The 15,243-nt window shown below is 31.1% G+C and overlaps 1 protein-coding gene across 2 annotated transcripts; it reads right to left on the reverse strand.

The window, feature by feature from the left end:
• Positions 1–288: 288 nt before the first annotated feature.
• On the reverse strand, positions 289–2,443 carry LOC114315902 (transcription initiation factor TFIID subunit 15). 2 transcript variants are annotated; one of them, XM_028262531.2, is made up of 4 exons: positions 2,306–2,443; positions 1,306–1,699; positions 909–1,019; positions 289–547 (listed from the first exon to the last, which is right to left on the reverse strand). In XM_028262531.2, exons 2-3 carry the CDS (start codon positions 1,692–1,694, stop codon positions 929–931), a joined length of 480 nt encoding a protein of 159 aa, XP_028118332.1. In that variant the 5' UTR covers positions 1,695–1,699; positions 2,306–2,443; the 3' UTR covers positions 289–547; positions 909–928. The 2 variants fall into 2 exon arrangements, with proteins under 2 accessions (XP_028118332.1, XP_028118333.1); XM_028262532.2 differs by having other exon boundaries at positions 289–538; positions 2,306–2,436.
• Between the last annotated feature and the right edge of the window lie 12,800 nt (positions 2,444–15,243).

The following is a 15,243-nucleotide window of genomic DNA, read 5'->3' on the forward strand; positions in this document are numbered from 1 at the left end:
CAAAAAATTAAATATTTAAATTAGATTAGGTTAGATTAGTTTTGGATATAATTAACAAAATATCAAATATTTCAATTATTTTGTATTCTCTAACTCAGCTCTTCGTAAATTTTAATTAGTCATAGGTGGTGAGTTTCGAACATATTATTATTGTCTGCTTTGATATTTTGTTAAATTGTTAATTATCAACTTAATTAAAAATTTATTGTCAAAAAAAAATCATGACTTTATTATATATATTTATTCTCCACAACCATAATATAATGCAAGAAGATTTCACAAGTCTCATTTTGCACCAAAACACACACTGATCATATTATATTAAAACCAAAAGAACTACATGGCTATATTTGAAATTGAAAAAGTTCACCAAATTAAAGATTCAGACCTACTGGAACATGAGTTTTCAACCATAATTCATCACAGGCTCCCTAGGAGAAAAGAGGAAATAAAAAAAATAAAAATAAAAAGGTTGTGGGCAAAAAAGATCAACTTGGGATATCATAAGGGATGACCTTCCTTGATTCTCATCTCAAGACTGCAGTACCTGAAAAATTAGATTCAGCCAACCATATTTGTAAGTAATTTAATGAGATAAATTGTGAGAATGGTTTTTTTTAGTCGAGGAATGGATATGTGGTAGTGCCATCTCGATATTTTATTATTATTATTATTTTTTTTTTTAAATTAAAAGTTTAAATTTAATCAACTCATTCTATATTGGGTCAAATTTTTTATGTGGATTTAATATTAGATTTGCAAGTGAATGTACAAAATCTAAACCATTAATTCAAAAAAAAAAAATATTTGACATGGTGAGCATTCGGTGTTGAGACTTGACATCCATGTAAGAATCCGAACGGGTGACAAGTTCAACTCATAAAGAATTAAGATGGTGAAGCCTTGACCTTGGCCAAAAATGGGGAATCTATGATGAGTAGGAGGACTTGGTACCAGACTCCCTTGGTGCATTGCATGTAAAACACTCCATCCTGTTAGCAAAGTTGTGCTCGTTGCATCTGTTCAATATTTCAACATATTTGTGTAAAATAATAAACTAATAAATAAGAAATCATTTTATCTGAATAATATATTTATATTATACTACACTTACTGTGCATGCATGTCTACATGGAAGTAAATACGTACAAGTAGACTAGTGTCATGCACTCACAACCGAGTGGGAAATTTTATTTATTATTATTTTTCCTTGTTTGAAAACAAAAAAATTAGGGTTTCTAAAAATTTAAGGTTTTAAGAATATTTTCATTTGAAATATTTTCCTTTGGTGCAGAAGTAGTTTACCTAGTGCAAATCCAATCGCCGGATTTCCATGCAGAGCGATTGCCACTACCACTGCCACTACTGCCAAACCCAAAACCTCTACCACGAGGCATGTCACTGTCGAAGCCACCGCCACCACCGGATACATCATCCTTGCACGCACCACACTTGAAGCAGATCGAGCGGCTAGCAAAGTTATGGGTTCCACAGTTCCCAACTGCACAGTACCAATCACCGGGCCTTACGTCAGGGCCAGCAAAGCCGAATGATGAACCGCCACCCCTCCCGCCAAAACTTCCATAGTCAGCCCTCTCTCCAGTTCTTGGCTCTTGACAACGTTGACACGAGTCTCTTCTCTGGAAGTTGAGGTGCTGGCATGACCGGCAATTCCAATCTCCTGGCCTGCTCATGTTTCCTGTCAAAAAGAATAACATAGAGAGAGCAAAGAAAAGAAATTAATTTTATGTCGACATAACCATTTTATGCTATGTTTGCTCACATTTCTCTTGTTAGTCTGCTAGTAAATAATGAACACTTCTAGCAACTTCAAGAAGAGAGACTCGGACGTGTCCCAAAACATTTACAATAGTTGATTATGTTTCGAGATTTCTATACTCTAAGAATCTCACATGATTTAATGGTTGTGAATATTTTAAGACAAAACGATAAAAACAATCAAGGATAAAGAATATTTAACCTCACTATTATACTCAATATTTACTCTCGCTAGTCACCATTATGTACAAAAGGGACACGGAAATTAAACACTATCATAGCAAAAAACAAGTTCCTTATGTTTTTATCTAACATTTTGGTTGAGATTGTAGTGAGAAAATAAAGATGAGGATTTCTATTTCCCCTCATCTTTTCCCTTCACAAATTCAATCCAAAATTCTTGGTCAAACACAATTTTATGAAACTAGAATAGAAGCCAAGACTATAATTGTTGAGAAATTTTGTTGTTTTTTGATGAATGAAATGCCAAACATGAGCTGTAAATCAAGCACGGACTACGGCTTACCTTGAAAAAAGGAAAAAGAAAAAAGAGGACAGCAGTTGATGAAGAAGGAGAAGAGATTGTTGAAGAAACTTAATGGGTGGTGATTTTGGTTGTGGAAGGGTGTGGTATATATACTTGAGTAGGCCTCGATAATCGAGCTTGAATGGAGGACTAGTGAGGATGTTCTTTTTTATATATTCTTCAATTGCCATATGCTTTGAACAATGGAATCCCATAAAACTTTTTTTTTTTTTTATATATGGACAAATTTTATTGATGAAATGAACAAAAGTTACATAAGAATATACATTAATAAAGGGAAAATGAGTGAGAGCACTAATTAGTGCTACCACTAATGATGTGGCAGTGGGCCCTACTATAAATGATTTGATGTTTTGGCCTTGGTGTTGTATTTTTTTTTTCTTTTCTTATTGAATGCAATGTTATTAGTGAAATTTTTAGAGTTCCAAAATTAGTGGTCTCTATCATTATTGTTAATAAAGATGATGCAAAGAGCAAAAAGTATTATAGTACATCATTCAAATTCTAATTAGATTGACATTAAGACAGATACTCAATCATATACTAACTCAAACAAAGGTTGGTGAGAAACTAATAGAAAGAGGGGTAGAAAAAACAAGGCCAACAAAAAAATGTAATTTATATATATATATATATATATATATATATATATATATATGTTTATGTATATACATTGAGATGGGAGTACTCTAAAGAGTGAAAACTAAATATGAAAATTCTTTTTTCTGAAAAGGAAATACTCATATACAATTCTAGAGTCTACATATTAGAAAAATAAAATAAACCGACAATTATAATGAAATAGAAAGTGCGAAAATTATTTGTTGAAAGGTGGGAGACACAACTTTTGTTATGGTTTTATTTTTTATTTTTTTAGATTTGTTGTTGTGGTTTCTTTATACAAAATAAAAAATAAAAAATTTACACCCCAACAAAATAATCATTTATTTATAATTATTTTTAATCTTTTACACTAACTTGTAATTTTTCCAAAAATATAAATTTCTCAAACATTAAACTTTCTCTTCAAAATATTTGTCACTTAAGCTAGACCTTAAATAGGAAATGTGATGATATAATTCTCTCTCATGCATTCCTACGTAATCAAAAGTGGAGGGCTTGTATTTCTAACCTATTTGCTGATAGCATTGAGCTTCTCTCCCGTTGAGGTGTTGTTAGTATTTTTATTTAAAAAATCATATTGATTAGATAGACAATTATCGAGTTAATATCGATATCTAATCAATTTAATTTTTTTTATAAATTATCTTTTAATAATTTTTATAAAATAAATAATTCGAATAATCAAGATAAGTCTCGAAATAGACCCACTAAACCTAAAAGTCTTTCTTCAATTGAATTACCAACCGGAGAGAAATTTTTAAGTAACAACAAAGGGATATGTAGTTCTTTCTAATGAGTGATTTGGGAAGTTGATTTTAAGTTGATTTTTTGATTTTTTTGTCCTTTTGTGTGTAAAAAGTGTGAGAAATAATGTGACTCAAAATTAGTTAAAGTTAGAAGCTAACTTTTTTATTGCTTCCCAAACGGCCCCTAAAATTAGTTACATAAATAAAGATTGTTACATTAATTGAAATCGCATTGGAATCCATATATTCACAAAGAAGTAAAATCAAACGCGAAATTCACTTCTCGCTTGTTTGTATCACTTTATCCCAAAGCTCATCAGAAGCCACATGCAGACCCATAAGCAATGTTATCCACAACTTTTCCACTAGTAATGATTTAATTAAGAACGACTACACTGAATATACAGTCGTGTATATATATATATATATATATATATATATATTAAACTTAATTTGATTCGGAGCAACATACCATAATCTTTTGTTCTTAAAATTCTGTTCTCTTATCCTCGGCATTGGTGGGACTTATCGTGGATCCACCAAAATAATTTAAATCATTCATTTTATAAGTTTTATTGAACATCTTATCAATACAAAAAATAAATTGATAAGATATCAGTAGTCATGTGATTAAATCACATTTGTCTTAACTAAATTGGAAGGTTTATTCTCAAAATTACACGTGTCATCTAATTTCTTTACAACAAATATGATCATGTAATTGCCGATCAAAAAAATATGATCATGTAATTATACCGACTTGGCGAATAGGATAAAGTGTCAATGGACACAAGTTTTTGCTTGTGGATTTAGGATTGGATAAGGAGGAATAAAACTCACTATTTTCTTACCAGACGAAGTGAATATTCCATGTGTCAAAATCTTTGAGAGAAGACCCCACAACAAGCCTCCTTATTCCTGCTATCTCTCTCATATGTGCTTAGGAGAGGTCATGTCTCCTTGCATTAATATACCTTGTCTGACCCACATTATTGCAACGGTCACTAACACATGAAAAAAAAAAAATTTGTGTTTGCTTTTCAATTTTTGAATATTCCATGTCTGTACTTGAAACTCAATTTTACATACAAGAGTCAAAAGGGTACATGAGAAACCCTAAATTTCACAACAATAAACATCACACACAGCTATGTACATTAGGGACTAAACCGTCATTTTGGGACACAAACGGTAGTAATTGTAACTCTTTCAATTATTTATTTTTATTATTATTTTTTTGACGAGGAACCCTAGTATCATTAACTTCATTATTATTGTTAATTGATAAAAATTTTCATGAATCAGTAATTGTTTTGGAAAGCTAATATTGATTTGTAATTTTTATTTATTTATTTATTTTTTACTGTCACTCGTGCATGTCAGATTTGATGACCAGAGGGTTGTCACTGAAGCCAAAATCGAAGCTGAAGATGAGAGTGCATGCATGGCTACAATTTCAAAGAAAATGCTGTTATTTTTTTTTTAAATTTTAAAATAACTTATTTACGTTCCAACTGTTTTATGATCATATAATAATGCAAGAGTCTAGATAATTAGGAAATATTAGGGTTCAAAAACAAGAAAGTAAAATGGTAAGAGTTTCGATAAAGATAGTCGAAGCTGATGATGGAAAGAAGTCTTCGAGGTCTAATTTGACCATCTTTACATTTGTTTTTTTGTTTTTATTTTTATTTATTTTTTCTTTTCTTTTTCTCCAAACACTGGATTGCCTTTTTTGCTGTCATTTTTCTTTTTTCCTTATGATTTTCTCTCTCTCTCTTTTTTTTATTTATTTATAAATATGAATCTATTTCTCTCTACTCATATATAAGTAGCCTCTCTTTCTCTCTCTATAGAGGTGTAAAGGGAAGCATCAGCCCCCCACTCACCAAGAAATGAACTTGAAGAAAAAGAAAACTAAAAACAAATAACAAGAATAGAAAAATGTTATTCTTGAAATTATACAAAATGATATAGTAATGATATTTGTATGTTAGTAGTGTTGTACAAATAAAAAAAATTATATAGAAGATTAATAAAGAATGATGTAACAAGTTTTAATTTTTATCCCTTTAAAGCAAAAAAAAAAAAAAAAAGCGTAAATTAACATATATTTTCAAAAATATAATTGTCACATCATTCTGTTCAAAGATTATGTAAAAATACTATAAAACCCATAAATTTTACCCAAAATAATTCACATGTGGCTTAGATTCATTTGGTAGATAGACTACACGATATATCAATTAAATCTGAACCACACATGTTTTCATTGTTACTTTCTTGAAAAATTTTCATGGCTACACTTTTCTGTTTTCTTTTGATATTTAAAGCATCTTGATGAAATTTGTTTTTTCTAAATTTTAAAGTGATAAATTGACAATTATGCCACATCATTGTATATGCAATTTTTGTATTTATTTTTTGTTTATATATTATAATAAGAAGAAGAATAAAAATAAGAAAGCCATGAGGTATATATTATTATCACCCACCATTTTCTTGGAGAATGGTAAAGAGAAGTCTGTAGCAAACTGTGTAAAAGCCGAAAAAAAAAAAAAAAACAAACAAAGAGGACTGATTCGATTCTCTTTGGGAAATGTCTCCATTCCATGCATGACCATGACCAATACCCAATATCCAATACCCCCTAACGTAGTATACCTTCCTTTTTTCTACTTTCTCTTTTCGTTTTTAGCTCCCATCCATTATACTCTATAATTTATTTTCTTGATTTCTAAGGAAACAAACAGATTTTTTTTATTATGAAGTAGTAGGTCTACAATATGGGTTTTTTTTTTGTTTTTTAATTTTATATTTTCCCCTCTTTTTCTAAGAGATTGCCCAATTTGCCCTTGGTTTAGGCATGGTAGATAAATCGGTTTGGCATATTGTTAGAAACTTTATAAGTTGGTCCCATGCATAAGTTCAAAAGAAGACTCATTATATCAACTGGTCAAAAATAGGCAACAGATCATGTAGACTGCACAAAAAAAAAACTTTAATTGAAGCATGCAATCTAGTATCGTTGACTTGGATTGTGATAATTTACATCTGTTTAAAATGATTTTTTTTTTTTTAAATTAAATTCACCTAATTGTGAAGAAATCTTAAAAAATCACTGCAGACCAAAAAAAAAAGCCAAAAAATTGGCATAATATTTTTGGATTTTTTTTTGTCTCTAGTAAACTTTTGTAGATTTCTTTACAAACAATTTACTTTTTAGGTGCATCTAGATTAAGTATATTAAAAAAATAAGAAAATTGATTATAATATATTAAAATATGTTTTATTAAAGAACAAGAACAAAAAAAAACTCAAAAACTGTTTTAAAAATTCAACTGAATGAATGCTAACTCTATAATCTTGCATATCTAGAAAAATTATTTTTAAAAAAACGTACAGAATTTGAAATGTGTTTAAATTAAATTCATTTTTGTTTTGCTCCACATAACACTAACTCAAATCTATGTAAATTCAAACTTAAATTTTTTTTCTGAATAAGTAACATTTGTACCATAATTTGCACCAACAAACTTGAGTAAGGATAACTCATGGAAACTCCTACTAGTGGAGGAGCTCATAGTAAACTCTTCTAGTACATGTGATACAGAAAAATGTTTGGTGAACTAGATTTCATTTACTTCATTAACTGATGTATTAGGGATTAATTAAAATTTGACTAATACTATATGCACCAATAAGTATACTAACTGATGTACTACTTGATGACGTGACATAATTTAAGATGTTTTTAGTATTTGTAATTTGTATAATAAGTGGAGTTAATAATAATGTCATAACTAGTATTAATACACTAATTAATATACTAATTGGTGCATGTCGGTTGGTTGGTTGGTTGTGTGCTTAGGGAGGTGTGCTTAGGGAGTTGTAGCAGCATAGGTGTTAGGTGATTTTTGGGTTGATCAGTGGTGTTTGGTGGGTTGATTTTGAGGGGATTTATGTATTTTTAATTTTCTAGTTAAGTCCTTCTTAACTTTTTTGTTTAAAAAAAAAAAATCGTGAGGTCAAGGGGTTGGTTGTATGGGTGCGAGTAACAGTAGTAGGAGTATTTTTATACTTTTCGAATCTCTCTCGATGCATGTCATCTTCCTATACCTGTAATTTCATGTTGTTAATGAAATTTTTCTTTGCTAATCAAAAAAAATAAATAAATAAAATTGGTGCATGTAGCATCACTCTTAAAATTTAAAGTTATAATTATGAGCATCAGCCCTAAATTGAACACCATGGATGACTCTTTCAAGTTTCATGATCTCTAACAATTAATGCTCGTTTTAATTTAAATATTTACAAACACATTTCACCTCATATTACATAGGATTTTTTTGGAAGAGTTAAAAAAGTCAAAAATTAGCTTTTAACTCATTTTGGACTATCATCTCTCACATTTTTGACATGTTTTTTCAAAAAAAAAACTTTAAAAAGACAAAAAAAAAATTAATTTTTAACCATCTTTCTAAAATAGGCCATAATTTTTATACAGACAATTCACACAGAATGATATGATATTGAGGTTTTTGAAATTATAAATTTCAATAGTGAGTTTTTATTTAAAATAAAGAATCACAAAATTTCATTATTTTATATGAATTTTTTTATATATAATGGCTTCGTTTGGAAAGTCCAACTTGGGGCTTTTTTTTGGCTATTTTAGCTAAAAAAATAAAATAGATTTTTTAGCTCAATAAGACCGGACATCACATCCAACCTATAATCATTACATTCTTTCTCTTACAAAAAAGTCAAAAAAACTAAAAAAAACCAAAAATTCTTTCCAAATCAAGTTTTTAACCCCAAATTAAAATAGTCAAAAATTTAAAAAATCAAAAAACCAATCCACTGCCACTTTCCAAACGAACCCAATATTACTTTTTATCAATAAAACAAAAAAGGGGTAATATTGTAATTAAGGCATGCATGCATGGGTTGGTTGCATGCACGTGAGGTCGTAGGTACGTGTGTGATGTCATTCTCAATGATAAAATTCCCTCTTTTCTTTTTACTTTTTAGTCCTCCAATATCTTTTAATTGTGCTCTGATAGTCCCAAAATGTCCACATTCTGATTTTGCACAGTTTCCCATCTAAAACCCTAAAAAGAAAAAAAAATAAAAAAAATCTTTGGCACCAGATATTAAGGTCAAGCTTGGCAACCCCAATATAATCTATCTTTTATCTTTTTATCTTTTTTTCATCACATCATTTCTTTACTTTTTTGCACATCTTTTCGTAAAAAAACAAAAAATACACTTAGTTAGGTCATCTCAAACAACCCTTAAGCTTCGTTTCTTACAACTGCAAATTCTATAAATTAAAATAATAATAAATAAATAAAACAAGTGAAATTTCAAATACTAAGAGAATTTCTACCCAAAATTTTATATTTGAATGGATAAGTATATAGATAAAATTGACGTGAAATATGTTTCATTTGAAGTTCTTAAATCTAATGTAGAATTGGCATAAACTTTAAGCAATTTTTATTTTTTTTTCTCATTATTTGTCACATGTCAAATCTCCATTGCTTTTGTCATTTCTCTTCTCTTTTTTTTTTATTTGTTTTGTTTAATATTTAATAAATTAAAGTAAAAAATAATAAAATAATAAATTTAACATATAGAAATGTCAAATTTAGCCTACGTTTGGGAAGAAAATTTTGGAGCTTTTTTGGCTATTTTAGCCACAAAAGACAAAATAGGCTATTTTAGCCACAAAAAACAAAACATCACATCCAACCCATAATCATTACACTCTTCTCTCACAAAAAAAGTCAAAAAAGCCAAAAAGCCAAAAAGCCCTTCCCAAACCAAGTTTTTTAGCCCAGGCTAAAATAGCCAAAAAAGCCAAAAAGCCAAAAAGCCAACCCACTTCCCAAACGTATTAATATGTCAATTTTCCATTTAAGCCTTCAAAAAATTTTGACTTACAAATTTAAAAAAAAAAAAAAGAAAAAGATTGATTAGAAATGCTCTAACTAATCATCCCACATTTGGTTTAAGGATTGTTTTGTTACAAAGTAAACATTTTGCCTTCCCCAACAATATCTTGTTTAGCTTTTTTTTTCTTTTTAGTTAGTTCCCTAGTTGGTCTCTCTTTGATCCTTCTAACAAAGATTCTCAAAATATGTACTAGAAAACTTCACTTCCGATGGGTCATTGAATACACCAAAAATAAATCACTAAACTATACCAAATTCTAGCAAAATAATGGCAAGTCCAAACATCGATTCGCAGAGACAAATATGAAATTAGATTAATTCAATCGCAAAATTCTTAAATTAATTTTGATTAAAAAGATAAGTTTGATTTTATAACTAAACAGATATTAAAAGAAATTGAGGAATTAGACTGACAACTAAAATTAGAGTTTAAGCTATTAATTTTTGGGAAAAATCCTAGGGTAGAGAATTCACCACTAACCACATGAATAAGATTTAACATTGGCCACCAATTGCGATTCGGTTTGAACTACCCAATATTTCACAACTACAAGTTTGAAATATTGATCAAGAGGGTTGTTGCATTCAACGTACAGGCACGAATCATCCCGAGTAGTACGAGTCGTTTGCTCTAAACTATGATAGCAACACGACCCATCTCTCATAGCATGACTTGTCTCGTACTTTGAATACAAACACAAAGAAAACTAATGTATGGAAAGCATTAGACAATCACAGAGAGTAAAAATGCTTGAAGAGATAAAAGAAACGAATATTAAAAACTTCTAAATCATTCATACATCCATTCAAACCAATTCACAATTAAAGCTAATGAGAAATCCTATTATATGGCTAGGGTTTCATCAAAATCCTAGAAAAGACGACTAGCCACTTATAGAGGAGTGAGAATAGGAAGAAGATGGGGAAGAAACCCCCATGAAAGTGTCCTTCAAGGTTTGGTAGAATATCCCCTCTTTCGAACCCTTGCCTCAATTTTCTCTGAATTAATTTTCGAACCCTCATTTTGGCTATTTTTCTATCTTTTATTCGGAGCAAAACAAACCAAAAATTCTGTGCACGAGTCCCTAGGTGGGCCGCTCAAGCGCCTATGTGGGCCGCACGAGCAGTGGTGGGCCGCACGTGCGATGGTGTAGCTGGCTCGGATTCTTCACTTATCGCTCGGAGGATCTGCTTTCGCGTTCTTTTTTATTGAATTTTCATATTTCCTGCCAAATCTGTACAAGTGCACGAAACACATCATCTCCACCAAATAAATAAAATTAAAAGACTAAAAATGTAACTTAAGTGGTCTCAATGTGGTACCTTTCGGCCTACATCACACCCTCCAACTTACATTTCACTAGTCCTCAAGCAAAACAAAAGAAATAAGAAAAGTAAAATACTCTCAGCCACTTTTGTAGGGATCACGATTGCATTTAGCATATGCAACAAGCCTTTAAATCACAAGGTTACCCTAAGTGGACGAGTATAGTCTCGTGCGGGTTTTCAGATATGATACCTACAAACATCAACATATTCATATCCGCTCAACAATAATTAACCACATTACTCCACACAACAATCAACTTATGTGTCACTACAGTATGATATTAAGACACGATGAGTCATTGGAGACACAGTGAAAAATTATGAAGGAATCTATTGAGCCAAAACCACACTTCAGTTTATACAGAAGTAAATTCCCCTGTACTTATAAATGCTAGTAGACACATCATTAGTACCCTCAGTGTAAAGTGCAATCTCCATATTAGTTAACTGTTCTCTATAATAGCCCAGTGTAACTCATAATAACCCTCAACATATACAGAAAAACTAAACTGTTGCAACTAAGATTCTCAAATTTTAAATTTTTTTTTTTTTTTGAAAGACTGTGCAATGTCCTGATCCATTAAGCTTTCTAGTCAACCCTTGTAATAAGCATTGGGCCAATGACTCCCAAACCAGACGGTTTTAGGGCACTAGGTGTAGAGACACCCCTACGGGCTTAATAACTCGAGCTAAAAAGGCTACGAATCCGAACAAGTCATTCTTATTTTTTCTTAACTGTACAATGTTTAGGTCCCTTAAGCTTTCTAATTAACCCATGTAACAAGTATTGGGCCAATGACTCCCAAACCCAACGGTTTTAGGGCAATAGGTGTAGAGACACCCCTACAGGCTTAGTAACTCGAGTTAAAGAGGCTACGAACCCAAACAAGTCAAGGTTTTTTTTTTTTTTTTTTTTAACAAGAATCTTGGCTACTCATTTGTTCTTTTTTGTAACCTCAACCATTATCAATGATGTACACCAGGGATTATAATAAAGAGGTCACTGCTATGATAGTGTGTTCATGTGAATTAAGACATACTCATGACAAGTGTACTAATACCACAAACACAAACAACTATCCTAGTGCAAACATCATATGTGAGTATTTACCCAATAAACCCTTTTCGTACAAGCCCACCATGTTCCCCAATTAACATATCCTCATATCATTACCATACTGGCACAAAGTAAACATTAAGTGAAGTGGTGCAATCAAGTGCAGCAAATACAAACATGAATAGTTATTACAAATACTCTCACCCCCCAACTGGAATATAACATTGTCCTCAATGTAAGCAAGTAGATATTAGATAGTAAAATGAGAGAAAGGATATTTGAATAAAAATTCAATTTCAAAAATGGGTTCGTTTGGTTTGTATTTCTGAAAAAATTTTGAGAAATTTTCTCTACAAATAAATTTTTAAAAGTAATCAAATCAAACAAATTTTTTCAAAAAAATTTCTCAAAACTTGTAAACCAAACAAGTTTTCCAAACAAATCTCTCTCACACACACATCAAATCAATAACTTTTTCCAAAACTCTCTCTCAAAATAATTTTCCAAAACATCTTTTGAAAAAAACCAAACCAAACAACTTTTCGTACTTTTTATCTCTAAAACACATCTCCCAAACACAAACCAAACATACTTTCGAAATAATTATAATACTAAAAGTATATAAAAGGTGAAATATGATTGGTCGTAAAAAATTTAATTATATTTACACCTCTAATAATATTTAGACACATACATTTAATTGCAAAATTATGAAAATTAATTGTATTTAATGATAAAACCCAAAAAAAAAAATGAAAAGACTCGAATAGGAATTGAATTAACTGAATTAAATTTTATCCTTTCATATATTTTTTTGATCAATTTAATTTGTGTCAACCATCATCCCGTAGTGTACAAGCCACACGCCTAGTTGTCCATTGAATATTGATGGATAAACTTCAGGCTTTTATGAGGATGAATCTTTTTAAGATGAGATTATATCAGATCTATTATTACAAAATAAACTTTAAATATCCATTCACTCATAAACCGCATATATTATTTAGCAATGGATATAAGATTGGAGAAGTTATAAACCTAAAACATTTAAGACTAGACTCCATCTATTAAGCCTCCGTTTGGGAAGTGGGTTGGCTTTTTAACTTTTTGGCTTTTTTTGGCTATTTTAGCCTGGGCTAAAAAGCTTGGTTTGGGAAGGGCTTTTTGGCTTTTTTGGCTTTTTTTGTGAGAGAAGAGTGTAATGATTATGGGTTGGATGTGATGTTTTGTTTGTTATGACTAAAATAGCCTATTTTATTTTTTGTGGCTAAAATAGCCAAAAAAAGCCCAACCAACTTCTTCCCAAACGGTGCCTAAAAAAAAATTAAGACTAGACACAAAGCTCAAAGAAATTTAATCTAGAACATTCAAATTTACAAACTCTTTCTCCCTAAAAAATAATTTTGTTTCTAAATTTTGGTCTCTAAAATCTTAATTTTTTGTAGTGCATAATTTTGAACCAATAAAATTCATTTTTTGAAAAAAAATTCAATTTCATTAATTGTACTTTCAAAATAATTATATAAATACTAGGCGTGTCTGCGGTTCGGTTTGGGACGGTTTGCGGTTCGGTTTGGACCCGCCCGCATCTATGCGGTTTGGGGAAAAGTCAACCCGCAACCGCCCGCAATACGGTTTGCGGTTTGTGCGGATAGGGTTCGCGGATGTGCGGGCGGTTTGCGGATTAAACTGTTTTTTAAAAAAGTTTATTTTTAAACCTTTTTTTTTCTCTCATTTTGTCAATCTTTATTTTGGACATTTTTCCTCATATTTTCTAAAATGCTCCAACATTAATAATTAATTAATTAAAACTTATATAAAAAAAAACACAACAAATTCAATTCGTAACCTAAACAAATCATTCAAAATCTACATTCATCATTAAACAAATCATTCAAAATAAAATAAAAATAAAAAAAACACTTCAAAACATATAACCTTAGAATTCACCGAAGTTGATACATATAAAAAAGTATAATTCAAATAAAATACGGTAATTCTAACAAACGAATTTATAAATTTGAATCTTTAATAAATAAACAAATAAATATTCAATTTTTAATCAATAAAGAGAAATTAGCCGTTATCCACAAACAGTCAAATCATAAATCTGATTAATAACTAACACAAACATTAAAAGTCAATCCTAAATTCACGGTGTTGATTCAAGATTCAAGCTTTAATATCAAGATCAATAAATCAACGATTAAAAATCACTAAACACACATGAATTGCCCAATTTGTGGGAAGATAGATCCAATTCCTCCAATTCCTTCAATTGATTTGAATATGTAAATAGATTTATATAAACATGAATCCATACCCGGTGGGGAGATTGTCAACATAACTGATTATCACCTTAAGCTTGCTTCCACCTTCGGATGCGAGATCTGCGTGCATGTCCACAGTCATGGCATCGGCGATCTGCCTCAGTTTCGAAAGGCGGATTCCACACTTCTCCTCGAACTCCTTCATTATCACCACTGCCTGCGACCATCGTCCTGAGCACTTTATGCGGTGGCGCACCACCATCACCGCCTCAGCACACACCGCAGCCGCGCATACCGCCACGCGCACACCGCCACCTTCCCCATCACAGGCTCAGAGATCGGCTCAGAGTGAGACAATCGGTGCAGAAAATGAACAACGAGAGTGAAAGAGACAGTGATGAGATGAGAGAGTGAGGGAGAGAGAAATGTGTTTTTTAGTTTGAGAGGTAGATAGATCATTAGGGTTTTTTTGTTTTGTTTGTTATAGGTGAGGTGCGTGAGGTGAGATGGTGAGATGAGCGATCAGATTTGAAAGAGGGACAAAAAAAAAATTATTATTATTATTAATGCGGGCGGGTTGGGAGGGTGCGGTTCAAACCCACAAACCCCCCCGGCAACCCGAAATTTATATAAAATCCAAACCGCACCATACCCTAATGTATTTGCGAAACCGCCCACACGCGTGCGATTCAGATCCGGTAGGGCGGTTTAGGCGGGTCGGATAACCCTTTGCCTAGCCTTAATAAATACTAATACTCTTACTAAAAGTATATAAAAGGTGAAATATGATTGGTTGTAAAAAATTTAATTATAATTACACCTCTAATAATATTTAGACACTTATACATTTAATTGTACAAAATTATGAAAATTAATTGTATTTAACGATAAAACCCAAAAAATATTTGAAAAGACTCGAATAGGAATTGAA

The sequence above is a fragment of the Camellia sinensis genome, chromosome 13 (genome assembly GCF_055761805.1).
Source record: "Camellia sinensis isolate YWXY chromosome 13, ASM5576180v1, whole genome shotgun sequence".
Lineage (NCBI taxonomy): Eukaryota > Viridiplantae > Streptophyta > Magnoliopsida > Ericales > Theaceae > Camellia > Camellia sinensis.